The 27535-nt window shown below is 41.4% G+C and overlaps 1 protein-coding gene across 3 annotated transcripts; it reads right to left on the reverse strand.

Moving 5' to 3' along the window:
• Window positions 1-235: 235 nt before the first annotated feature.
• Window positions 236-25021, reverse strand: dspb (desmoplakin b). Of its 3 annotated transcripts, XM_019346674.2 has the most exons (25): window positions 24528-25021; window positions 22282-22375; window positions 21476-21597; window positions 20942-21092; window positions 19716-19841; window positions 18962-19021; window positions 18693-18860; window positions 18246-18350; window positions 18038-18133; window positions 17599-17724; window positions 16840-16992; window positions 16561-16715; window positions 16315-16441; window positions 15433-15619; window positions 14509-14975; window positions 14234-14412; window positions 13854-13992; window positions 13471-13664; window positions 12938-13100; window positions 12757-12840; window positions 12559-12666; window positions 12328-12426; window positions 8937-10763; window positions 1894-7892; window positions 236-1851 (listed from the first exon to the last, which is right to left on the reverse strand). In XM_019346674.2, exons 1-25 carry the CDS (start codon window positions 24839-24841, stop codon window positions 819-821), a joined length of 12276 nt encoding a protein of 4091 aa, XP_019202219.1. In that variant the 5' UTR covers window positions 24842-25021; the 3' UTR covers window positions 236-818. The 3 variants fall into 3 exon arrangements, with proteins under 3 accessions (XP_019202219.1, XP_019202218.1, XP_019202220.1); XM_019346673.2 differs by having other exon boundaries at window positions 236-7892; window positions 24528-25020; XM_019346675.2 differs by having other exon boundaries at window positions 236-7892; window positions 10266-10763; window positions 24528-25015.
• Window positions 25022-27535: the final 2514 nt, after the last annotated feature.

Below are 27535 nucleotides of genomic sequence, written 5' to 3' on the forward strand. Positions count from 1 at the left end.
TTTTTTTTCAAATCAAACCTTAATCTGAATAATGCATTTGATTACTTGTGATAATGCCAAGACTGAAGCAATAAAATACAAATATCTCTAATTTTTTAATCTTTCATTTAGCATTTTATATAGATGAAATTACCTATTTGTGCTGTGAGTTGAAAATCAAAAAAATGACTAAACATATCTTACACAGCAGCAACAAAGGGTATTTTAGATTAACACAAATAAGAACAGTCAGGAATGAGCAAAAACTCAAGTTTTTATTTTGAGATAGTGAAAAAAAACGTTACAAAACTGGAAGCACTAAAGGGCAAGAAACCAATGAACGAATAAATGATGACTTTATAAAAATGATGAAAGACAGCAGTTAAGCCAATGCAACCCAACTATAAATCCCTCCCTGTAAACCAAACACACAAGATGTCAAATAATTGTAAACACTATGCTATCATTTTTCAAATGCAAAGAATACAAAATGACATTTTCATTAGTTTTTGAAAAACAAATTAAATGACATGAGCTATATTTTTAATCCACACACCTTATTTAGATACCATTAATACTTTTGTCCATTAAAAAACAAACACACAAACATCTTGCAGTTTTTCAGTATAATTTGAACTATAGATTTTTAAGCACTGCAACACCAAAGCTTACTCTAAAAGTATGCGAACTTTTAACAATTCAGACTGCTAAATTTAAATTTTCTCCTCACACAGAACACTCATTTTTTCCACAACTTTTTTCCAAAACACTGAAAATATTTTTGACAAATTCTGATTTGTGTGCAAGAAAAGTCCAAACTCTGCTTTTCTTTTCTCAATTTAGCTTTTGGTTGAGAAGGAGTTGAAGCTGGAAATACTGTAGCGACTGACTGATGAGGACATGGGAGAGCCTAAGTCTAAACTGTTCCTGCGGGAGCTTCGTCGTGAGCCACTCCGGGAGCCTGTGGTGGATCCTGGGGCAGAGGCAACATTGTATGGACTGCTAATTCCTCTCGAAGACACAGATGACGCCTGGAGCATTTTAACGCCAGTGCTTTCCTCTGTTAGGCAGTTATCCAGAGCCTCTTTGTAAGAGATCTTAAGTTTACTTTTGGGGCATGTTAGGTTCTTTGCGTGGTATTTCGTATCTTGGAGCTTCTGGCCTGCTCTCCCATCCAGCCAACCCATTTTCAAGGCATCTTCTATGGTTCTTCTACCACCCATTTCTGGGTCATACAGACCTCCTGTTACAACTTGGAACTCCATGAATCTCTGTCCTGCTTCATATGGCAGCCACATCTCCTTAACTGCCTCAGGAACTGACATTTTTCTCTTCATTTTTACATCTTCAAAGCCAATATAGGCTTTTTGAGCAGGCTTAAGTTTAGTAGCCATGTCTTCAGTTATTATGCCCATGCGACACGCCTCTTGGATGCTGACCCTTCTGCCACTTGCAGGATCAACAATTCCTCCAGTGCACGCCTGAGCTTCAAGCAGTCTCTGGGCAGTGATGGAATCCACCAGATCACGATTTAACGCCTCTGTGACAGATATCTTCTCTACGGTGTCTGTGTCAAAAATGGCACCAATGGGTTCTTGTTCACCCACTATTTCAACAGGAGAGGACAGAGTGAAAGATACACTGGACATATGCTTCTGGAAATCAGGTGAATCTTGCGAAACACTGCTAAGCGTGGCGCTTCGCTCTGTGACAGTGGTCGTCTTTGTTGTGGTCATTTTAGCGAGAGTGGGTGATAAGGGTCTTGACACCAGTGAGGAGGATCGTGAGGATGATGTCGACAAAGAGGGAACTGAGGCTTCTGATGTTCTTAAATTTGATGATGAAGATGTTCTTGTAGTTGTTGATGATGATGTCACTGAAGATATTCCCAAAGGTGTTCTTGAAGTTGTTGATGATGATTTCACTGAAGATGTGCCCAAGGCAGCTGGTTGTCCAAATGATGAGCTATGTTTGGTCTTACTGGTGATGATATCAGCGAATTCATTAATGGTAATGGCTCGTGAACGATACTGAGCTACAACTGATTCATCAATTAATCGCTTTTCAAGCAGTTCTGTAATGTCATACTGTCTTCCGGTTTTCTTGTCATTAATAAGAAACTTTACAGAACCATCTGGAGCAGTAATAGTGACCTCTTCCCATTCACACTCTTGGCCCGACAGCTCCAGGAAGGTCTCGTAGTCAATAAGCCCTTTGTCATATGCTTCTCGGACTGTCATCTCTTTATTGGTGTCTGGGTCCACGATCAACACTCTCCTCTTCCTCAGAGTGTTCTTCTGTGTTGACTCTTGACTTTTCTTGTCAATTATAGGCAAAAGCATGAGGCCGGTCTTCTTATCTGGGATACAGCGGTTCTTAAGCTCAGTGTAGGTTAGGTTTTCTTCCGTGTTAGGGTCAAAGAAACCTTTAGTATCAGCATTCTGATCAGAGAGGATCTTAATCATTCCCTCATCCAGGTAACCTCTTTTGTAGGCTACATTCACATCAATACGATGACTGTGTTCTGGATCAATGATACCACCACTGGCAATTTGGGCCTCTAGTAGACGAATGCCATGGCCTTTCTCCACTAGACCTCTCTCAATGGCCTGAAAGAGAGAGATAGTCTTGTCTGTACCAGGCAGTCTGTAACCAGTCACAGCCCTTTCTGCTGCTAGCAGGTTATCTTTAAACTCTGGCCCAAACAGTCTTCTATTGTAGGCTTCACTAACAGTTAGATAGAGATTGTTCACAGGATCAACTATAAAACCTGAGGCAGCCTGAGCTTCAAGCAGTTCAAGAGTGGTCCCAGATTTCAACAGTCCATCTTTCATGGCCTGATAAATTGTCAGTACTTTACCACTGGCCTCATCATAAACTCCTGCTATGCAGGTGGAACCTCTCAGATAGGAGCGTAGGTGCTCTTCAACCTCTTGGCTAGTCAGTCTACCTTGATTCAACTTGTCAATATCAGACCGCTGCAGCAAGTTTGCATCCACCAGATCCACAACAGACACCTGGCCCCTAAGTCCCTGGACAGTTGCTGGCTTTTTAGGTTCAGGGAGGAGCAAAAGACCTGTGCTTGGATCAGCTTTACATTTTTTCTTCAGGGATATGTACGGAGTTCCTTGCTGGGTGTCTGGGTCCAGATAACAGTCAGGACCCTGACTCAAGGCATGGTATAGATCCTGATCTATGAGATTCCTATTTAGTGCAATGTTTTTGGGCAGGAATATGCTGAGGTCAGGGTCCAATATACCCCCTACAGACTCTTGAGCTTGAAGCACACGCAGGGCTGTGTCCTTGTCAATTAATCCCTTCTTCATGGCCTGGCCAGCTGACAGAAGCTTGCCAGTAGTAAGGTCTTTGTAGCCTATAGCAGCAGCTTCAGCTGCAAACAATTTTGATTCATCCTCCTTATCCACTACTCCTCTGGCACATGCTTCTTTGACTGTTAGTTTCTGGTTAGTTCTGGGGTCAATGATGTGACCTGTGGCAGCCTGAGCTTCCAGTAGCATGTCAGCACTATCAGATGACATCATTTTCCTTTTCTTTGCCTCTGTAAAGGACATTTTCCTTGAAGGTCCAGCTGCCACACCAGCAATTGATCCAGTGCCTTTTAGAAAGATCTTCTTATCCACAGAGACCTCTGAGATTGTTTTCTTTCCCTTCAGTAGTTGGTCAAACGTTGATTTGTCCAGGACTCCACAATCAAGCAACTGCTGTGCTGAGACTGGTTTACGGACACCATCAAAAATGAGTTTGGAAGGGTCTTTCCTCTCAGTGACTGGTAAAAGTATCAGGCCTGTGTGAGGCTCTGATTTACATCTTCTCTTTAAAGCCCCATAGCTGACATCACGTTCTGTGTCTGGATCAACATAACAATCAGGGTTCTGGTTTAATGCACGAAGCAGATCTTGATCCAGAAGATTACGCTTTATAGCTGTGTCTCTAGGTAGAAACACGCTAAGGGCTGGATCTAGAATGCCACCTGCAGATTCCTGGGCTTGCAGCAGACGTAGTCCTGTCTTTTTGTCAATTATTCCCTTCTTCATTGCTTCAAACACTGAAAGAGGCTTGGCTGTGTTAGGATCTTGGTAGCCCACGGCAGCAGCTTCTGCTGCTAGGAGTTTCTCTCGATCTGTAGTGTCCACTACTCCCCTTGCACATGCCTCCTCTACTGTCAACTTCTGATTTGACGTAGGCTCGATAATGTAACCTGTAGCAGCCTGGGCTTCCAGAAGTAAATCTGCACTATCTGGGGGCATGATCATCTGTTTCTTGGCTTCTGCTAAAGAAATCTTCCCTGAAGGCCCAGCTATTACACCAGCTATTGAACCAGTCCCTTTTAGAAAGATCTTTTTATCCACAGAGACCTCAGGGACAGTCTTCTGCCCTTTTACTAGCTGGTTAAATGTTTCCCTGTCAAGAACCCCACATTCAAACAACTGCTGTGCTGAGACTGGTTTGCGGACACCATCAAACATAAGTTTGGAAGGGTCTTTCCTCTCGGTGACTGGTAAAAGTATCAGGCCTGTGTGAGGCTCTGATTTACATCTTCTCTTTAAAGCCCCATAGCTGACATCACGTTCTGTGTCTGGATCAACATAACAATCAGGGTTCTGGTTTAATGCACGAAGCAGATCTTGATCCAGAAGATTACGCTTTATAGCTGTGTCTCTAGGTAGGAACACGCTAAGGACTGGATCTAGAATACCCCCTGCAGATTCCTGGGCTTGCAGCAGACGAAGTCCTGTCTTTTTGTCAATTATTCCCTTCTTCATTGCTTCAAATACTGAAAGAGGCTTGGCTGTGTTAGGATCTTGGTAGCCCACGGCAGCAGCTTCTGCTGCTAGGAGTTTCTCTCGATCTGTAGTGTCCACTACTCCCCTTGCACATGCCTCCTCTACTGTCAACTTCTGATTTGTTGTAGGCTCGATAATGTGACCTGTAGCAGCCTGGGCTTCCAGAAGTAAATCTGTACTATCTGGGGGCATGATCATCTGTTTCTTGGCTTCTGCTAAAGAAATCTTCCCTGAAGGCCCAGCTATTGCACCAGCAATTGAACCAGTCCCTTTTAGAAAGATCTTCTTATTCACAGAGACCTCAGGGACAGTCTTCTGCCCTTTTACTAGCTGGTTAAATGTTTCCCTGTCAAGAACCCCACAATCAAGCAACTGCTGTGCTGAGACTGGTTTACGGACACCATCAAACATGAGTTTGGAAGGGTCTTTCCTCTCGGTGACTGGTAAAAGTATCAGACCTGTGTGAGGCTCTGATTTGCATCTTCTCTTTAAAGCCCCATAGCTGGCATCACGTTCTGTGTCTGGATCAACGTAACAATCAGGGTTCTGGTTTAATGCACGACAGAGTTCCTGATCCACAAGGTTACGCTTTATAGCTGTGTCTCTCGGAAGGAACACGCTAAGGACTGGATCTAGAATGCCACCCGCAGATTCCTGGGCCTGCAGCAGACGTAGTCCTGTTTTTTTGTCAATTATTCCCTTCTTCATCGCCTCAAACACTGAAAGAGGCTTGGTTGTGTAAGGGTCTCTGTAGCCAACAGCAGCAGCCTCTGCTGCCAAGAGTTTGTCTCGATCTCTTCTGTCCACCACTCCTCTTGCACACGCCTCTTCTACTGTCAGCTTCTGATTGGATATGGGATCAATGATGTGACCTGTCGCTGCCTGGGCTTCCAGTAGTAAATCTACACTGTCTAAGGGCATGAGCATCTGTTTCTTGGCCTCTGATAAAGACAGTTTCCCTAAAGGTCCAGCCACCACACCAGCAATCACTCCTGTCCCCTTTAGAGAGATCTTCTTGTCTGCAGACACCTCTGGGACAGTCTTCTCCCCCTTCAGTAGTTGGTTAAATGTTGGTTTGTCCAGCACTCCACAATCAAGCAAGTCCTTTGCTGTTACTGGTTTACGTACACCATCAAAGACCAGTTTAGAAGGATCTAGTTTCTCTGAGACTGGCAAAAGTAGCAAACCAGTATGAGGCTCTATCTTGCATCTTTTTTTCAAAGTCTCATAGCTGGCATCACGCTCAGTTTCTGGGTCAATGTAACATTCAGGATCTTGTTTCAGAGCATGGCGAAGGTTTTCATCTAAAAGGTTGCGCTTGATAGCTGTGTCTTTAGGCAGGAACACACTGAGATTGGGATCTAGAATTCCTCCCACTGATTCTTGGGCCTGCAGTAGACGCAGTGCAGTCTTATTGTCAATCAGTCCTTTCTTCATGGCCTCAAACACTGAGAGAGGCTTAGCAACTGTAGGATCCTTGTAGCCAACAGCAGCGGCCTCTGCTGCCAATAATTTGTCTCTATCTTTTATATCAACTACTCCTCTGGTGCATGCCTCTTCTACAGTCAACTTCTGATTTGTTTGAGGGTCAATTATATGACCAGTTGCAGCCTGGGCTTCCAGCAGCAAATCTGCACTATCATCAGGTAGCAACATTTGTCTCTTGGCTTCTGACAAGGACATTTTGCCTTGCTTCCCAGCTACCACCCCAGCAATTGGCCCAGTCCCCTTCAGATTGATATTTTTGTCAACAGACACTTCTGGGATGGTTTTCTTCCCCTTTTCTAGATCTTTAAATGTTGGCTTGTCCAGAACACTGCAATCCAGCAGCTGCTTGGCTGTGACAGGTTTTCGAACACCATCAAAAATAAGTTTGGAGGGATCTATTTTCTCAGTGACAGGAAGAAGAAGAAGGCCCGTGTGTGGATCTACCTTACATCTTCTCTTCATCGACATATAAGTTACACCGTCCTCGTTTTCTGGGTCCAGGTAGAGCTCAGGTCTCTGACCCAGAGCACGGCATAAGTTGTCATCAATTAGGCCACGCTCAATGGCTGTGTCTTTGGGAAGGAACACACTGAGTTGTGGATCTAGAATGCCCCCCACAGACTCCTGAGCTTGTAAAAGACGCAATGTTGTGTTTCTGTCAATTAGTCCCATCTTCATGGCCTGAAATACTGAAAGAGGTTTATTTGTCCCAGGTCCATTATATCCTACAGCTGCAGCTTCTGCTGCTAGCAACCTCTCTCTGTCCTTATCATCAATCACACCATGATTACACGCCTCTTCAACTGTCAACTTCTGATTAGTTCTGGGGTCAATGATGTGTCCCGTAGCGGCTTGAGCATCCAGAAGCAAATCGACGGCATCTGCTGGGAGGAGATTTTCATTCTTGGCTTCAGTGAAAGTCAGTTTTGCAAACTGAGGTCCAGAAATGGAGCCTGGACCTTTTGGACCTTCGACTACCACCCCGGCTATTGGGCCTGTACCTTTTAAATTGACTTTTTTGTCAACAGACACTTCAGGGACAGTCCTATGTCCCTTCACCAGCTGGTTACATGTTTGTTTATCCAAAACACCACAATTGAGCAGCTGGTCTGCTGTCACTGTCTTACGGACTCCATCAAAAATCAGAGTGGAAGGATCCAAGGTTGGGGGTTCTCTGGCAGTCTTCAGTTCAGTTTCTATGTTCTTTCTGACAATGGTGACCTCATGTAATTCTTTCTGGATGGCTGACAGTTTAAGTTTATATGATTCTTCAAGCTCACGTAACTCTCTCATCAGCCTTTCTATCTCACTTTTCAAAGATTTCTTTTCCCTCTCCAAAATATCCTTGTCTGTCTCATACTGCCTAACCAGACCATGTTTGCTATCGCACTGGTCCTTCCAGTAACTTAAATCCCTCTTCACTCTTTCGTTCTCCTCCTGTAGACGCTGCTTATTGCGATACTCAGATTCTAAGGACAGTTTAATGCGGCTGAGTTCCTCCTCTAGTCTTGAGATGTGGTCTTTGTCCTTTTCTGACAACTGCAATTTCAGCAACAGAGTGTCTCTCTCGGTTACAATTTCATTATACTGGGACTGAAGGGATTGCATGGTGGCTCTTATCTGCAGGAAATAAAGAGAAAGAAAACAGATGAGAAGTTACTCCACTCAATAATACTCATATATTAACAGTATAGATGAGGAACCTCGTTTTTTTCTTTTCATTTTTTGTATACAACCAGTGGTTATTGAGGACAGCACACATACTTGCTCTTTTCAATCTTTCACAGTGCAAGAATTCTTTCTGCAGAATAAATAATTGGGTGCACAGCTTATTTAGAAACAATAAAAGCATTTTCTCAAAAAAAAGTTTTTTGTTGTCTTTACAACTCAAGCCTTTTTAAATTTTTTGTAAAAGAAAAACAGACCGCAAGCTGGCAATAGTGTTAAAAGTTGAACTATAAAAAGCAAGTCTGTGCCTGTTCTTCCAAATTGTCATTTGGTTTGCTATACTAGTGATATAACAAAAAAAAATGGCTAATTCCATTTAACAACCAGAAAGCAAGACTAATTTGCAAAACAGCACAGATACATAAAACCAATAGATGTGGGCCAATCGTGATCACCTGATTTTAGTTTGCAAGAGGAGTTATCATAAGCATTTTTGGAAACTGTAAATATCTGAAGTCATGCCAGTGCTGTTTTACAAGATTGCAAAAGGTGTCTTTAAGCCCATTAAGATGTACTAAAAATATAAGAAACAATGATCAGAATGTAGTAGACCAGAAAACCGGCGGCAGTGATGGTGCTGATCATTCTGGGCAAATAAAGTGACCCCAAAAAAGCAAGCGAACTGCACTAACTCTAACCCTCAACTCCCCATCTTTCCACAGTGTGTACAGGGAGACAGTGGAATAGGAAGGCTGTCAGGTAGAGAGGTGCAGATTATATTTGCATGCAAGTTTATACACATGCAAGTTTATTCAAACACATACAGACGGTATGTGTTCAAATCAGAGTTGGATCTACAAGAGGCACTCCAGCATGCAAGGAAAGGGTTCGCTTCAGACTAGCTAGAGCTACAGTTGCTACTTGAATGCTTCAAGTGAAGACTCTGATTTGGAAAGACGAGAACAGTCCAGGACTAAGCACCAAACTTCCATGTACCTCGGTGGCCTGCGTTTGTATTTTCTCAGTCTCCACTTTGAGTTTCTCCCTCTCAGAGGAGAGCTCGGAGACCAGGTTGCGGTAGTCTAAATTACTGCGCTCACTGGCCTGTAGCTGCAGCTCTAGCGCAGTAATCTGCGAGGAGAGCTCATCATCACTTCCCTGTTTGGCCCTCAAGAGTTCATCTTTCTCATGTCGTGTTGTCCTTAGCTCCTCATCCAGCCTCAGCCTCTCTTTGGTCTGAGCTTCTGTCAGCTCCTTCAGCCTTTGAAGCTCCACTGAGTTCATATTCAGTATCTTGCTCTTCTCCTCTATAGATTTATAAAGACTTTCATTCCTGAGGTTTGCCTCTTTGACTTTTAGCTGCTCCTCAAGCAGCTGCTGCTGAAGGGCTTTCAGGTCAGAGCTCAGCTGTGTGATGTGCTCTGCAGAGGTCTTCTTCTGTCTCAAGCTTTTCTCTAGCTCCTCCTGCAACTGAAGACGCTCTTCTTCACCTCTCTTTTCGGAATTGCTGACTTGTTCTTGGCTTTGGCGTAGTGCAACGATAGTGCTGCTGTGTTCTGCCAGGGTCATATTGGTCTTCTCTAGCTCTGACTCGATCTGCCTTCTTCTGGCTACTTCTTCTTGGTTAGCTTGCCGCAAATTCTCCACCTGGCTCTCAAGTCCATCTCTTACAGCTTGGAGGTCCTTGATGCGTCCCTGTAAGCTTTTCATATTTTGCTCAACTCTGCTTCGCTCCCTGCTTTCTCTCTCCAGCTCCAGTCGCAGTTTCTGAAGCTCCTCCTTGTACTCCCGCACCTGGGTTACAGCCACTGATGAATTAGTTAGCTTCACTTGCAGCTGGGACAGAGTCTGTTCAAGCACACCCTGACCTTCTTCTGCAGTTTGTCTTCTGCGGGTCTCCTCCTCTAGACTGTGTGTGACATAAGCCAGTCGGTCACTCGTCTCCTGCAGGTCCTTCCTAACCTCAGCCAGCTCTGCTCTATACTGGCTACTTTGCTCATCTCTCTGCCTCATCAACAGTTCCACCTGACTTTCCAAATCTCTTCTCTTGCGGCCTTCCTCGATGATTACAGCCCGCTGAGTGTGAGCTTCCTCATCTGCTGCCTTCCTTTGTTCCTCAACCTGGTTGATAGATATTCGGAGTCTCCGTAGCTCCTCCTCAAGATTCCTCCTCTCTGCCTCCATCCTGTCATACTGCAGCTGGAGCTCCACTGTATCCTCGTCCCTCTCAGCTGCCAGCCTTTGCATGTCTGCATGGCTGACGTGGATCTGAGATTCGTAGCTGAGCTTTAAGTTACTGATCTCCGTACTGTATTGGCTCCTTACCTTTGATATCTCCTTCTGCACCTCCATGGACCTTGCTGTCTCGTCAGCAAGCTGTCGCCGGAGCTGTTCAATCTCAAGCTCTTTATTTGACAAAGTCTTCTCCACCTCCACCTTGGACCAACTGACTGTCTCCAGCTCGTTCTGCCTCTTTCTCAGCACTGCTTCATACTCTTCTTGCTGCTGAGTGTAGCGCTCTTCTGCTAGCTTCCTCTTCCTCTTTTCTTCATCCAGCAAGTAGTTGAGACGTTCCACCTGATCTCTGAGGCCTGCCAGCTGGCTCTGTGTGTTATCTAGGTTCTCCTTGGTGGCACTGCACTGCAACGATGCAGTTTGTTTCACCTCCTCCATTGACAGCAACTGTTCTTTTGACTGGTTCAGCTCCAGTTGGTACTGAGTAAGAGCATCTTCCAGTGATTTGTTCTTGGCGTTGCGGTCTCTCATATCGTCTTTCAGAAGGCGAAGTTCTTCTTCTAACAGGTCAATCCTGGTGTTACGAATCTGGAGGAAAGACAAAGAAAAGAAAAGATAAATACAAATGTGTTTTTAAAAATGATAAATTAAACTTTCATTATTATTTTTTACCCACTTGTGTTGTGGTTAACAAGTATCCAGCATAACATTTGCTTAGCACAACCCTATTAACACCACATTCATATCGTTTTGCCATGAAGAAACATTCCATTCCGTTTGGGGCAAATCCAAAACCCCCAATCAGTTCTGACAGATACCTATGCCTTCCTGTTAAAAGGGAGTTTTTCCTTCCCACTGTCGCCAAATGCTTGTTTATGGGGAGTGGGGGAGGGGGGCGAGATGTTGTCATCTCATCAGATCGTTGGGTTTTTCTGTGTTATTGTAGAGTTTCATTTGCCGCTATAATTAATTGAATTTAAAAAACTATAATTGTGTATGTCTCTTGCGTTCTCCACCAACTTTTCTGTCTTTTAGGTCTTATTGAACAAAAAACTGCTGTTTTAAAATCTTGATCATACTATAGAAGGCTATCCATATGAAACCACACACTTGGCTAACAGGTTATCAATCATAAGACGTGTGGTTGTGTGGTTTCACAGTAAGACCCAACCCTCCTTGTCTAATTCACTTTTTTGCAACTGAGATAGTGACAATGAAAAGACTCATCTTGAGACTACAAAACGGTTCTTAAATAACTAATAATCTGTCCATGGAGGTTGCTTGGACTTACAAAGTGAAATTAGTCACAACTGAGTCATATGGTTCAGCTCAACAAAACCTCCCTGTAACTGCTTTGTTCACTAACAGATTACTACAGTCATCCATAGCTACACTATTAGTAACTTAGTTTGCAACCATAACTTACTAACACTAAGCTGCACCTTTAGCACACTGTCCAGCTGTGAAATGCATATTTTTCTTTAGCGTGATACCATCTGATCTCAGAAGCTAAGCAGCATTGTGCCTGGTTAGTACTTGAATGGGAATACACATTTTTCCTTACCAAGTGGACTGCCTGGGAGTAGGCTACCAGTCTATAGTCCTATGTGAGAAAAATTTTGCTTTCCATAGGATACTAATATCCAACATAGTGGATAGTTAGTTGCTTATTATGGCTAGTTGCAACTTAGTCACAACATATGTCCTTGGCATTGGTCATATCTAAGTGAACTTCACTCTCTTTATACTGAAACTCATGTATATAGCATCTGTAGTCTGTCAGTTCTTGTACAGTCAGTAACATTGCATTGTTGCATGCAATGTGTGTCTTAATACTCTTTTAGCTGATGGATATTAATACACAGAGTTCATGAGCAAAAGACGCATGTAAATGGGAGCAACACAATGCTCACTGCAGGTGATGTTATTAACAACAATGGTTTGCTGGAAGGTATAAAGGAGTTCCTTTAATTTTAACGTTATATCAAAGATTAGGTGACAGATTTACCCCAAATTCTCATTCATAGTCCCTGGGCAGTTTGATGACAAGATGTCATAAACAGAAAGAAAGAAAAAGAAGAAGAAAAAAGAAAGAAAACCATGATTACATCCAACAAGATATTTTTGGATGTTCAGCATTGGAGATCCGTACCTTGAGCTCCTCCATGTTTCTGAGCAAATCTCCTAGGAATCTGTAGTAGTCATCAGAAAGGGTAAGCAACTCCATATAACGAGTCTGCAGTTGGGTAGCCTGGAACAGAGACAAATTTAAATTTAATTTAAAAAAAACATCAGAAAAATCAACTCTAACCTACAAGAAAAAAAAATTCATGTACTAATGGTTTACTACATGTCTAATTTTTTTTTACTACAGTTGCATTACTTCATGATTGAGATCCACTGACGGCGACTTCAGCATTGTCCTCTTCACTGGGATGTTGAGCAAAGTTTCTAAACCAGAGGTGTAAGCTGCAAGGTCTGTTTCATAGTCCTGTTAAAAATAAAAATGAATAAATAAATAGAGGAAGTTGATCTTTTAATGAATCTGAGACCAAATGCACTCGATTATTGACCTACTTACCTTGATAGCGTTCACACAGGCCTCATTGTCTTTCAGCACACTATCTACTGTCTCCCTCCTCACCTTGATTTCTGCATTCAGAGCCTAGAGAAACCCACAAAGTACAGATGTCAGGTATCTGATGCCTTCACAGAAAATTATTGGAAGTAGCTCTAATAATAGCAAAAGTTTATCATATTACCTTCTGGTTGTTAATGAGGTCTTCCAGCGCTTGAACATTTTCTATCTTGGTGGCCTGTAGAGCCACCTGTTTTCTCCGAGTGGCTTCAATCCATTCAAGAATGGAAGTGCTGGTTTGCTTGTAGTGCTGCAGCTGAGGCAGATATGATCGAAGGTCCTGCATTCTGAGCAAGTGGAAGAGGCCACCAGCATAAGTGAGTTATGTCACTTTTAATCAAACGCTCTCATGCCCAAGTTTACAGATTAATATTGTTTTTTTATTATATTATTTATTATAACATTTAAAAAGCTCTAAAATTTTAAAATACACAAGCAACAAATGTTTTGTGCTTTGCTTGATCATTTTCTGTCAATCACAAATTGACATATGTGTTTTAAAAATAGATTCACATGTGTACTGGCAGCCTCACATATATATATATATATATATATACATATGGTTGAATATGGAATGAGTTATTTACTGCATGACTGTAAAGTCTTCAATTTGACATTAACAGTCAGTTATTATTAAAAACTGACAGAGCAGCATACCTCGTATCGAGCTGTAATTGGATTCGTCTCCAGCGGTCTGACAGCATGTTCACATCTTCTGTGTATTTTGTTAGCATGAGGTCACACCTGTGGGAGGATCCGCCCACCTGGCTGTTCCAGTGGCTCGCCTTGGACAACTCTGCCTCCATAGCAGTTAGAATATCTTTCTTCTGATCCAGCTCTGCTCTGATGTTCTGCACATCGACACGCGACACAACATCAATCATACGACTGCATCCACCGTATAATAAAAATCAGCCTGATAAGTGGAATTAAAGCATATGTCACAGCACAAAGAATATAATAAAAATAGGGCAGTATTCACAAATGATTTGTCTACTATTATCAAAGAGTAGGAAAACACCATTATCTTGCAAAAATACCTTCAGAGCCGACATATATTCCTCCACTTCCTCAGGAGACAGAGAAGTGGTCTCTTTTTCTGTCATTCTTGCTTCATAAACTTTCACAATGTCCTCGGCTCGTGCCACACTCTCCAGCATGTCCCGTAGAGCCCGTAGCCTAAAACCAGCATATGGAATAATCAAATATGCAAATATGCAAGTCATTTTACAAAGGTTGGATAGAATACATTTATTTTGTGTGTTTGTCATAATGTAGATTATCTGTATGTAAAAGTATCTTTTTTTGCAGATAGTAATTTATTTTACAGTGCACAGTTATTAACTGTGCTTTTAAATTAATCAGAAGAACATACTAAGCTTTACACCATCGTTTTGAGGATTTGCCTCGTGTTACGTACCGCTGAACACAAGCTGATGAGCTGCTCTCCAGGCTGCCCAGTTTTTGGTTAATCACTCCAATCTCGCTGCGGAGGAACTGAGCTCTGTCTGAATCATTCACACTTTCCAGCTCGTTTAGAATGCGCTCCTTCAAAAGTAAGTACTCGGCACGCATCGAGTCCACATCACGCTGCACAGTCTGAAAGATGCACATATACGTGTCATGATAAATACAGCTTCGTTTTTGTTTTCATTCTACATGCATTTCTGTTATTCTTATATTTTATGCTTTCACCTCTAACTGAGAGATCTTGAGGCTACAGTCCTGCACGCCGTTGTCTCCGAAGCAGACATGGATGTGCTGACTCAGCATGTCTTCAGCACCCTCCAGCCTCAATCTGAGCGAGTGCAGCTCTAATAAGCTATGAGATGATGACGATGATGCGGATACCTTCCTCTTTCCTGCGTCCGTCTTGGTCACTTTTATCACCTCCTTCTTCACCACCTCTTTCTTTGCCTCCGCTTTCTTCTCTGCCTGTCTTCTGAGCTCTGCTCGCCGTCTTTCTTCTTCAAGCCTCCTGGCCTCCTCTTGGCGCATCCTGGCCTCTTCTTCAAGCCTCCAGGCCTCTTCTTGGCGCATCCTGGCCTCTTCTTCAAGCCTCCTTGTGTCTTCTGCAGCAGCAGCTTGTACTTGCTGCTGCTGTAATATAATCAGCTGGTGTTGTTGCCCAGCTGTTTGCTGTAATTGTTCCTGCTGGACAACTGTAGACAAAATGATTTTTAAAAAACAGATAAAAGTTTTTTTAAAAGTTCACTAGATTCACTTATTCAATTTAATTATTCCATTATCAAGCATACAGACTCAGATGCATACTGTATAATGTACTTTAATGTAATATACTGAAATACGTACTAAAAATATTGTATTTGAGCAATGTTTATATTGCTCAAACACTATAATTGGTAAAGTGTAGCATTTAAATCTTTATACAGTACTATACAAATACCGTAATTGGGAAATTTTATCTTTTCTTTCATGCTCCCATAAATGCATGAAATTTTACAACCCTGTTTATCAAAGTGATAGACAAGTCTAAGAGACATCCGGCTAAAAAAACAAAGTCCAAGAATAAACATATGGAGCTGAAAATGAGCGCAAGAGGTCCGTGTACATAATGTGTGGTGTACTTGCGAGGTGATCATTACTACAAACACTTACTGTAAGTAGGTATCTGCACCACTAGCTGTTCATAGTGGGACTGGGCATCATTGACCTGGTTCTCTATGCTCCTCTTGTCCTCATCAGCAAACATCTGGGAATTTACACTGTTCAATATAAACTCATCATAGTGAGTCTCCATGCTCTTGATCATTTTCCGGTACTCCTCTGGGCGCATCTTGGCCAACTGAACAGACACAGAAACATTAAGTTTAATTTGGACCCAAACAGATCTTTTCACCGAGAAGGAGAGGTCAGAGGTCAAATGTGACATGATATTTTAAATCTTTGGTACTTTCTTTATGTTGACGATACTCACCACACTTGTAAGAACCATAGTTTCTAAGTTCTAAGGCTATTTTTACAAATTAATTTCCACCAATAAATCATTAAGTGTTATAACAATAACAGTGCAGTAAAATGATTGTAGATAGCTGTTGCATTTGTGGTTTTTTTAACGCAAAGTACAAACTGGAGCAGTAAAAAGTTGCAAAAGTGACTTTGGTTTGGAGCAGCGGGTTTCGAGAGATGATTAAATGTCTGTTTGAATGCTGCAGAGTTATGCAGCATTCCGAAGTGTGCAATCATGGGAGCTGTTTCCCAGCATCTGGAGGTGGCTCAGGATGAGATACGTTTACACACTTTTTAAGCCCATGTTAAATGGAAGACTACAGCTGTTGGCTTAGAACAAACTGTAAAAGCAAAAACCCACCTTTAAAACCAAATAATTAAAAGTTAATTAACACTATGTCACAACTTTTATTATGACCGTTCGTATTCTCCTTTGATACCTTTGCAAGAGAAAAGTTTGACTTTGACCTATGACTAAATATTTTTTTACAGACAGCAGAGGCCGACTTCCAAGACCTCGTCGGTCCTTACCATGGTGATGGTGAGGGAGTTGATGCGTTGGATATCCATGAGGCAGTACTGCCAGGAGATGAGACTCTTGACGTTGATATAAAGCTGGCTCCAGATTGACAGGATTGCTTCGTAGTACTGCTCGTTTCTTTGCACGACACAGAGGTGAAATTTAAAGGTTTCAGGATTATCTTTCCAGCCAAAGCAAGAGTTATACAATCATCTTTAACAGTAAATGTCCAAATCAAAGCATTTTTTGTTTCTTACTTGTTGGCGAGGCTGATGCTGATTGGATTAGGTGGCGGTACAATCAGGCACACAGAGGGCACCAACATATCCAGACCCCCCGGGCCAGTCACCAGCCACTTACTGCGCTGGTTGTTGTCCTTTAGGATAGCCTCATTGCCCTTAAGGATCACCTTCTGTGAGCCCAAAGGTCACATAAGAAACACAAGTTAGAATAAAAGGAAGTGAGAATGCCGGTGCAACGTAAAGTATAAAATAAAAATAATATTATGTGTTTAACTTTGACATCTGAAAACTGACCTGGTCCTGCTTGAAGTCGCACAGAGCCTTGACAATGATGCCGCTGGTGTTCTTCTCTTCAGGATTTCTGGGTTTCAGTCTCACGATCTCCTTGGACTTGCTGACCAGGTGTTTAACCTGCCTCCTATTTTCCACAATCTTCTCCTTTTCCCTCTGAAGACAAAAAAGGTTTCAGTCAACCTGCCACTGTTTATCCATTAACAACTGCTTTACTTTTCTAATTGGCCAACATTTTTGTCTCTCTGTAAATAATGAAGTCACACAGAATGGCCTGTCCTGAAACATATGACCTGCAATCCAGAACTGGTTTGGTTACAATAACAATAACATTATTATACAAGAGTGGAAGCTATTTCTAGACCAAGATTAGTTGATTTAATGATGCCAACGTTACAAAACTTTAGTTTTGAGAGTTCTGTTTCCATTCTTCTTCTTCCATTATTTTTGTGTGTGATATATATGCATATATTTTTTTACTTTTTTTGTACATTTGTCTATACATTTTTCATTTACCATAACATACATAATATATTTTTGAGCTCTATTTCTGTTTCCTGTGTTGTATTCACACACTCAGGCTCCGTAGCTGAAGCTAGTTCTGAGTGCTCATTATCTATAAAGCTGCAGTCAGGCGCCCTGGTCCTTTACCGCGTTACATTCAGTCTAATCAGTTTTATCTTGCTATGCTAAACGTCTAAACACGTGATCAAGCTACTGATGCCCAGCTGATGTGTTACTGCTGTAATGACGCTGTCGTACCTCCAGGTTTCTGAGGAGCTCCTGCAGCGTCTCCAGAGAAGTCTTCTTGTCGCAGATGAAATTCTTACGAACCGTCTCGTGTTCCTTCTGCAGAGCACTGTACGTCTCGTTGGCCTCCTTGAAAAACTAAATGCACACGTGTGTAAGCATATGTGATATGAGTTTCAGGAGAAAACGCACACAATTTGTGAACTACTGAGTGAAATCTAGCATGAAGTTAATTGTAGTTTCCCAGTCTCATTATGATAAGTAAACAAGCAATTTTTATGTGTACATAACAACTGAAAAGCTGAAAGCGAATCAAAATGCTAATGTAGCAACAAGAAATCAGAGGAACAGAGGTGTCATGGTGCATCTTTTACGTGCACTCTTATTCACAGTGTCCGCCAGTGTGACTGACTCCTGCACGTTCATGTTTATTAGAGTAGCTTTAAGTTACCTGGCTGTACGCTAAATTCTCCTTCAGGTGAGTGTCGATGCATTTTGTTATTTGAAGGAGCCAGCTCCACTGAGTCTGCAGGGTGTCACTATAAGCCTGAAGAGAATGCACAAGTACAAAAAGACTGGAAAAAAAGCCAAGCTTTACATTTGCAGGTTTATAACTACTTGTTTATGGACTGAGATTTCTACTTCTGATCGCTCCAGACCTCGATCTTGTCCGATGCAGGGTGGTCATTCTTCAGGAGGTTGTCCACTTTGGCCTTCAGCCTATTCAGATCCTTTTCTTTTACTTCCAGGGCACTCATCAGTTTCTGTTATATAAGAAGAGTAAGAATATAAGATTATAAGAATATAATCACAGGGGACACAGGAAAAACATCAGGATGCAGCAAGAGGGAAGCTCTGTGGCTTCGCTCTAAGTGGATGACTGATTGCAGCTGCCAAAATCCAATCTACCACAGATGATTGCTCCCTTATGAGATGCAGATTAACTACATAAAAGACATTAGCGCCATTTAGGCTCAAGGGATTGCCAAGAATGTTTATTGCCTAAAATGAAGCTCGTAAACTTGGAAATTAAAAAGTGGATTTTGTGCAGCATCCAATGAATCCAGTTCTATCCTTGTTCCCTTGTAATCTGATGTTTGACTAACCGAGTAGCTCTCCTGCTTTCTGGGGATATACTGGTCGATGTTCTTGTCTCCCCAGTCAAACATCAGTTCCTCTTCCTCCTTCTCATTCACCCATATGATCTCTTTGGATATTTCCTGAATGATCTCCTGGAGCTGTCGCAGCTGCTGGGTCCGACCATGGGACATTTTCTAGCAGGGTTAAACAGGGTTAAAGTGAATCAATTTAATAAAAATTTCTAACAATTAACAGGAAAATACACTACATAGAGATAAGGATTTAGTTTCTTCACCTGGAGATTCTCCCATTCCTGCTCCAGAGCCTTAAGATTGGCTTTGTCTCCTGTCTTCATCTGGGGGAAGAGAATAAGTCATATTATAGTGGATTATTTGAAAAGCGATGTTGCACAGGTTAGTGAAATCCTGTTGCACTGTTTTAATCATCTCTGGCTCTCTTCCACAGTGTGTCTTTTGTCTTGTCTCCCTCCCTTCACCACCAACCAATCATGTCAGATGGCCGTCCCTCCCTGAGCCTGCTTCTGCTGGAAGTTTCTTCCTGTTAAAAGGGAGTTTTTCCTTCCCGCTGTCAACAAGTGCTTGCTCGTTGGGTCTTTCTTTATTACTGTAGGGTCTTTACTTTACTGTACAAAGTGCCTAGAGGCAACTGCTGTTGTCATTTACCACTATACAAACAAAACTGAATTGAACTGAATTGATTTTGTGGTGAAATTCAAATTCGAAGAGTTGGTACTAATCTTTCAATGTTTCCTTTAAAGTTTCAAAATAAAGTGATGTTTCAGTATTTGAAAATGTTAATAATTAAAACAGATACCAATAATAACAAATCACTATTTGGCCAAAAGCGGATCATTTTTCTTTGTTTGGGTTATTTATCTCGTTACCCCATGATCTTCTTACACTGGTTTAGTTTTGTGACTTTGTATATCCCAAACAATAGATCAACGGAGCTTCTGTTTGAAGCAACAGTGAATCTCAGCATTGTCTCATCATCACAGCATTGATACTGAACCCACTGACTGAACCCACCAGGTCATCTCTGGCTCGATCCATCTCAACGCTCCTCTGGATGGAGCTGTGAAACCTCTGGTGGCTCGTGAGCTGCTGCTCGATGGCTGCAGGATCGTCTCCCCATGAAGCTGTTTCAATCAGACGCTGCATGGAGTAGTTTTAGAGAGGACTTCAGACACAGGCACTTCATGTCACCAGCAGGTGGCGGCAGAGACACAAGTTAAACCAGTAATTTGCTCGTGAATTCAGGCACCGCTTGGGGTCAAAGATCAGCAATCCACTCAGAAAGAAATTATTTAGCAGTGAGTGTAAAACAATAGCTCCTTTTAGCTTCTATTTGCACTTAACCACAAAGACCACGTGACCCCTTAATACTGTGCCTACAGCAACATAGCAGAGCATTCTTCTCTAAGCTCTGTGTTAAATGCTGTGAATGTTGTGTTATCTTAGCGATCCTGGTTCAGCGTGATCTGTCATTTGGTTTACTGGCACCTTTTATTACACTGTCATAAAGTCACACGGCACTTAACCATGTAGTTACTGGGTATTTATGTCACTTTTGTTGTTGAAGAAGTAGGTCTTTCTTTCACTTTAGGTTCATCTCACAAAGATTTATTTTGTGTAAAGTGTCTGTTTCTCCAGTTAAACAGAAAAAATACTTTTTCTGTTTAACTGTTTAACAATTTTAATGTAGTTATTCACATTTTTAGTGTGTTTAAAGAACTATAATATATTAAATTATGTAATATTTAGTTGCTGTGGAGCACTTTAACTTCTGTTGTGTTTAAATGTGCTATGATCTGAAATGAGCTGATTATCTGTTGTGTGTAACAAACGTCTCTGACTTACAAATGTGACAAATTACATCAACTTCTCATAGTGAAAATCTGAAAACATCAGTGATAAAGGCTGGTGTTAACCGAAATCAGGTCATCAAGATGCAACATTTTTAGGGTATTTAAGACTGAAATAAATGCACAACAATCTTGTAAAATACTGTAAAAACAACAACAACAAAAAACCCTCCAACAAATCATTTAAAATGTAAATATTGCCTAAATTTTAGTAGATTTCTTAGCTTTTAAGTACATTCCTCACCACTCTCCCAAACTGGGGTTGTGCTTGACACCTTAACACAGGATTCCTTAAAGGGCTCGTGAATGTCAGAAGACTCCTGATCTTCAAAAGCAGCTACAGGTGCACGTTAGGTATTAAGGCATTTAGTTGGGTGTGTCTATACATGCCTTTTGCTGTGCAATCCAGCCCATAGCATCATGATAGCTCCTTCCAGTTTCCTCCCAGCCACCAGAGCCCCCCCTGGTGCTCTTCCTTCTCTGCGTGGTGCCTGAGATGACCATGTGGACCCCCTTCAGCTGGTTATTGTACATCTCCACACTACGGATTAGAAAACACAAAAAAATGAGACTTGGAATGAACAGCATATGCTATACAAAGAATATATCTTTATAATAATTCATGAAATCTCTGTTTGTCCATCCATCTGTCCGGTCAACAAACATTCATCCAATCTGCTTTAAAAATGGGAGGTTAATTACTGACTGCCTGAGGAAATTTGGACTAAGTTTAAAGCTTGAGACACATTCACTATCCTTTTGAAAACAGCAACTAAATTACTTAATTACCTGCATGTGATGCATTTAAGAAACAGTTACATTTCAGCGTCAAAATCATGGGTAACACTGACCTCGGATGGGCACTGTTCTAGTAAAAGAAAACTCAGATGATTAAGACAGAGAGAGAAATCTGGCCTTCCTTACCTTCTCATTACGTTCTCATTAGGCTGTCCCAGTTGTCTCAGTTCGGCCCCGCAGCTCTTCAGATTTTGAATGGCCTCTTTGGCCTTCGCCATGAAGTACTCGGCCTCACTCGGGTTTCCACCCTGCAATACACAGACACAACCCTGAGGGAGGTGTACAAATCCAGAAAACTGAATGGGCACATTTTGAGTATAGATGTCTTTTGTCCTTGCTGTGCTTTAGATTGAATTATTTCCATTTAGAAGTGCCAAAAAATGTCAAAACCTCAGAAAAACAACTTTTACAACCCATGAAAGAGGATGATTTATGACAAGGACAAAGCGGTTGTGATAGTCTGCCGATATAAGTAGTCAACAAGAAAATAAATCACACGCCCGCAAATTTTAAACTGAGTTTTGCACTTGCGATGAACTTCACAGTAACATAAATAATTCATTGTAGGTTGCTTAACAGCTAAACTAAGGAAGGGTGTAAATTTAAAGTGGATTGACAGTTGCAATATTGCTCAAGGGGCCAGTTCTAAAAATCACATCCAACAGGGAGCTAAACAAAAATTAGACATTATCTATCTGGTGTCTGTCACAGACTCTGACCGTACACCAGAAGCCTACACATCCAGCTACTCCAATTACAGCCGCACAACATTTCTGTCATTCTTTCTGCTTCTTTTTGCCTCAGAGGACAGGCTACAACACTACACTCTTCATGTGAAATAAAAACCCTTCTGACTGGGCTGATTTTTATCTGGACTTCTAGCAGTAAAAGCGCAATAAGTAACACAAAAAAGGAAAAAAAACATGACTCACAGTTTGAATGTAGTATTCGGCTTTCTGCAGGTACTCGTTGCACTGGCTCTGCAGGATAGCGGCCTTCTGGTTTATAGAAGTAAGTGCAGAGCCACTGTGAAGGGCAGTGAAGTAAACTCATTAACATTAAGATCTTCAGCTTTAATTATTACCAAAATATTCCCAGTTACCGCAGTGGTTCCCAGTTTTTTTCGCCGTGTGTTCCCCTAAAACAAAGCAGTGTCTTCTTTTGCCCTTTTTGTCAAAATATCATCAAAGAGTGAATTTCCCTTCTCAGATTGTTTCATTTGAATATAGCTGTTTTTAGGAAAAGATACAACTGTACATTTGTTATTTAAATAAATGTTAAAGTTTTTCATGTCCTAACCCCAGTTTAAGGAGGGGAAAAGACTCCCGCCGCTCTTTCCACCTGTTTTAATTTGGAAAACTGAAAAAAAGGCAAGACGGGGAACTCATTTCTGTTGCAAGTTTGCAGACATGCATTTCATTTACAAGCAATCTGGGAATTTAGATTGTATCATCATGCAGGCACAGCATGTGGAACCTTGTATATGTATATCATCATAATCCACAAACTGAAAAGATATGGTTATGGTTAGATTTTTCACATACATTAGCCAAGAAAATACACTGCAACAGATTACATCAGTACGGGCTCAACATCTGGTATGTATAGTCAACATTCATACACAATGTGCCAAAGAAACTCTTTTCACTGCTATTATAAACATTACAATTTTCTTTTAATATTATTTTAGGCTTAATTTGATAGGAAAACACTGCAGGCAGGCAGGAAAGTGAGGGGAAAAGTCTGGAGCAGACGTGAACACAGATCTTTAGTGGGGCCTTTAGTGTGGCAGCAGCCACAAATCTAAACATTTAGAAAAATAAGTGTTGTTATAATAGAGATCTCTCTCTTTCCTAGAAACAAAAGCCGGAACAAGGAGATATAGAAAAAGAAAAAAGAAAAAAGCTATCACCCCAGATAACCAGCTATCACTGCTGCTTATCGTAGGCGTTTTCAATTCTGAGGTACTAAACTATTTATGCTAGCTGTATACGGACAAAGTTTTTTGTACAGTCTGTCCAAACTCGTTATGATTTTATGAGCTGAAACTCAAACAAGCATCCAAGTTTCTACGAAAGACACTTTTCCTGAAACCTGCTCTGGTTTTCACAAACACACATACAAACTAAAATGTTGACCTCATTCTAAAATATGCATAAAGACCCACTCTATGCATCTCTATTACATATTTTATTGACCACCATTGATATACTTGTGTTATCACAAATATCATAACTATTACCCTAAAAATCTATGCTGACATTGGCTTATTTAACTAGCTATGAATGAGGGCACTGTTTCCAAATAACACCTGTAATATCTCTGTCATCTCTACACTTGTATTTCTTTTTTACTTACCATCCAGAAAAAAGTGCTACCAGCAATAATAAACAATGTAATAAACGTACTTATATTTGCCATAAGTTGTCCCAGGCACTTTTCCCTTAATCACAGGGCTTAGATCAGTACCTTATCTCAAACATCACTCCCTGATATAAAACTATTAAAGCCATAAACGAAGTTGATCTGAGTCATAAGTTATGTTTGCGAAATACAAAAGTGCAGGGTCAGAAACACAAGCCTTGTGCTGCTGATGGAGTTGCATGGGTTAAACCGACACGCGTGTCTGTGGGACGAAGAGTCAAGCAGCAGAGGGAAGGCGGCAATTTAACGCGGACTGTAAACCTCGTGTCTCCCCGGGGAGGTTAGCTCCTGTGCAGAGCAGAAGCTGAGGAATAATTGAAAAGATGTGCCAAAGACAACAGCTGTATGTCAGCATCACGACGTGTATCACTGCGCATTATCAGTGTGCATGATCAGTTATGTCATTGAGGTGACTCCGACTGCAAACAAATCTTTATTTTTTTTACACACAATTACTTCCAGCTTTACTTCAGTGTTACAAAACAAGTGGAAATGCTGTTACTTTGCAGAACAAGAACATTTCCCTGTAATTATACTCCTGCGGGCTGATGTGCATTTCATTGCTTTGTTCACTTTTTTTTAAAGCCCAGTGAGTATCGGGTGTTTTTAGCGTTTGCAGGGCCCAAAAAAAACAACACAGGCTGTCACGGTTAATATTTAATGGGAATAACCTATCGTGCGCTGCAGTTCACACATTGGCCACAGGTGCGAATAGAAACCCAAAACTTGTGGAAGATAGAGTTTAAATTCATACCCCATTCCGCTAATCGTGCCCCCGCCGACGCCACTCATCGCTCCCCCTCCCATGCTGGCCCCACGCCACGTCATTCCTCTCGTGGTTCCGGCTCTCATGCTGCTCGCCATTCCGCTCGTCATCCCACCTCCCTTCACGGACTTTGAATAGGTGAAGGTTTTCTGTCCGTCGTATCCGTACTGGTCGTATCCGTTACCCCCTCCCTGCAAGCCGTCGCTCCGTGCGTACTGGTAGGTGGTTTCTCCAGTCAACTCTCCCCTGGAGTTGACCCTGCGGCCCATGTTCAGGGTCTGCTGAGACCCGAACGCTGACATGGTGACCAGAGAACGGCAGCCTCGGCGGCTCCACAGAAGTTACCGGACGAAACTAAGTGGACGGAAACAACCTGACAGGTTGCCGCCCTCTCTCTCTTTCTCTCCCTCTCTCCACCCTGTCCGCCCTGGTCCCTCTGGTGCAGACTGCAAACCGAGAGCAGGACGGGAGCGTTTTTGGAGCCTTGTGACCACACCTCTCTGTCTGTCAGCCAAAAACTTTTTCCTTTCTCTATCTCTCTCCCTGCCACTCCCCTGTCTACTCAGCTGGAGACAGTGTGTTTGTGTGTGTTTGTATGTGTGTGTCACCATAAGGTCCACTGTCACGCAGGTTTGAACACCGCGCAAATGCAGGACGTTTTGGAACATTATGACAATTTAAGATGATGAGGACGCTTCAATAAAGACAGCTCATTTTTGGAAAGCATGGGCAGGTTATGGAAATAAGAGAGGGAGGAACATTTGGCAAACAGAGGCAGTTTTAAAAGAACAGTTTGAGAAAGCGGATCAGATAGCATTTGAACAGAAGGCGATCAGCATTTGGAAAGTGATGCAGTTCTTTCTTTTTTAAAATAACGATGTTTCTGAAAAGTCAGGTTGTGTATTCAGCGTGCTTTAGTAAAGTGGGCTTATTTTTAAAGTGACTGATTATGAGAGCGAGTGAGAGATCATCCCAAACTGGAGTGAGTAATCCAAATTGATGGATTACTCATGGTGGCAGTTCTAGTTAAGGACTGAAGTCTCATCCTCACAATTATAGAGCAGAAGAAGGAAATACTTGTATTTGCCAGGATAGCTCAAATGTACACACTGATTATTTGAAAAAAAAAAAAAAAGTATTGTGTATACAATATGCTCAACATACAATACATGAAGATAATTACATACAAATGCATTCAGTGCTTAGATTTTTTTTTAAATGTATGTATATGTATAAAAACAACTGCTTTTAGTTACATTCATAGTTTAACAACATCTGTAGTATTAAGCAGAAACTAGTACAGCAATGTAATTACAGATAATACATCCTGTAAACCAGGTGATGCATCTTTTGAAATTTAAATTAAAACAGCCGCAGAGGTATCTCTCACTCTTCTTCTCCTCAGGTCTCTTTAAGTCTTTACTCGCCCCTCCCATCTGCTTTCAGTCTGTGTCCTCAACTGAGCAGAAACTCTCTCTTTCTCACACACACTTTAACATTGCTCACACAACTGCCTGCAGGCCATGGGTGGGACTCACAGGAAAAACAAGTTTAGCAGCCACTCATTAATAACAGTAACACTAAATTTTATTATCAGTGTGTGGGATGTCCATAATCACAGTCTGACCACCTTCCAATTAATGTACTTCTTTTCCCAACAACTCACATATTTGCTGTTATTGGTAATATACTAATATATTATTTTTTTCAAGCAATACATGTTCCCATTTTAAAGATGCATTATAGGTGACTTTGAGCCCCAGTCTCTGCACAATCGCCAGTGCTCCACAAAGCCGCTTCCTTTGGTTTTGTAAGTTTCTTTTCTTTCAAAATGACTCACCAGCTCAGCTTAAAGCGGTTTGAACTCTTTGAATACCTGTGCTGTGGAGTTTCAGCAGAGATACAAATTGCTCTCATTGCTCGCGTTTTTTTTTTCTTTTTAAATGTACAGTCTTTGTTCAAAAGTAGGTGGTGTGACCTGCCTTGGCTTTAAATGTGTTAGCAAAGTGGAAAATTGTGAATAACTGCAGAGAAATTTCTTAAATCATAGACTTTAATTTATAAACTAATCAGGAGTGTTAAAGCATTCATAGAAAATCAGTTCCTCTCCCTTTTTATTGTTATAGAATAAACACTATAATATGTTTTTGTAGCTCTGCATATGCCTATTTTGTTTTTTGAGACTTTTTGCATATATTTCTTAGTTTATATACTTATCTAATTTTTATATAGAATTTGTGTAAAGTTACTGTGTGTTTTAATTCAATCAAGTGTAGCACGCCTGATTTAATTGTTTTCTTTGTAATATAATAGCAGCAAAGGCTTTCTAGTCTGTTGTCCATTCAGCCGGCTAAACCGCTTTACTCTAAATTCATTATTTCGGAAATTGCATTTAGGTATTTTGTACCTGACACATGAAGCAGGCTTAACAACTGTCCTGGGTTACCACAGGTTTTGTGTTACCTTGAAACATTTAAAATGTCTGTTTAAAGATGTTTTACATACTGAATGCTCTGGTTTTTCTTAATGCCTTTGCATTGTTTTTGTGCTAATGTAATGACACGGTGTCACTTTTTAGACTTCATATATACGTGTGTTTCTGTAATGTAGTCACATGACACTAAAATAAAAGTGCTTTTTCCTCAGAATTAGTTTCCCCTGATTTAATTAAGGTTGTCCAGATCACAGTCTTTTAAAGGGAGGCCTAGCCAGCAGCACAAATCTTATGCATTAAGGAAAATTTAGTATGAGATAGAAATGAAGAGCAAAAAACCCTCTTCAAAACCAGAAATACCACCAATGAAGAGAGAGCCACTTAGCGGTTTTGCAGTTTTTGAGCCACGAAAATCATGTCTCAGAAATATGTCTTTGTGCACAAGGAGCTCACTCATAGGAAAGAACATCCTAATGACTTTGAACTAAGGCTGTCTGCAAGCATAGATACTAATGATATGGACCTACACCCTACAGCCCGAGGAGAGTCTCCCTACACTAAC

Source organism: Oreochromis niloticus, linkage group LG17 (genome assembly GCF_001858045.2).
Source record: "Oreochromis niloticus isolate F11D_XX linkage group LG17, O_niloticus_UMD_NMBU, whole genome shotgun sequence".
Taxonomy (NCBI): Eukaryota; Metazoa; Chordata; class Actinopteri; order Cichliformes; family Cichlidae; genus Oreochromis; species Oreochromis niloticus.

Excerpts from the sequence above, each read along its gene's own strand:
- dspb (XM_019346673.2), bottom strand. The coding sequence starts at position 24,841 with ATGTCAGCGTTCGGGTCTCAGCAGACCCTGAACATGGGCCGCAGGGTC. Across the intron at positions 21,093-21,475 it reads AATGAGAACGTAATGAGAAG|TGTGGAGATGTACAATAACC; the intron begins GTAAGGAAGGCC and ends TCTAATCCGTAG. Across the intron at positions 16,442-16,560 it reads AGCATCAGCCTCGCCAACAA|AAACGAGCAGTACTACGAAG; the intron begins GTAAGAAACAAA and ends TGTCGTGCAAAG.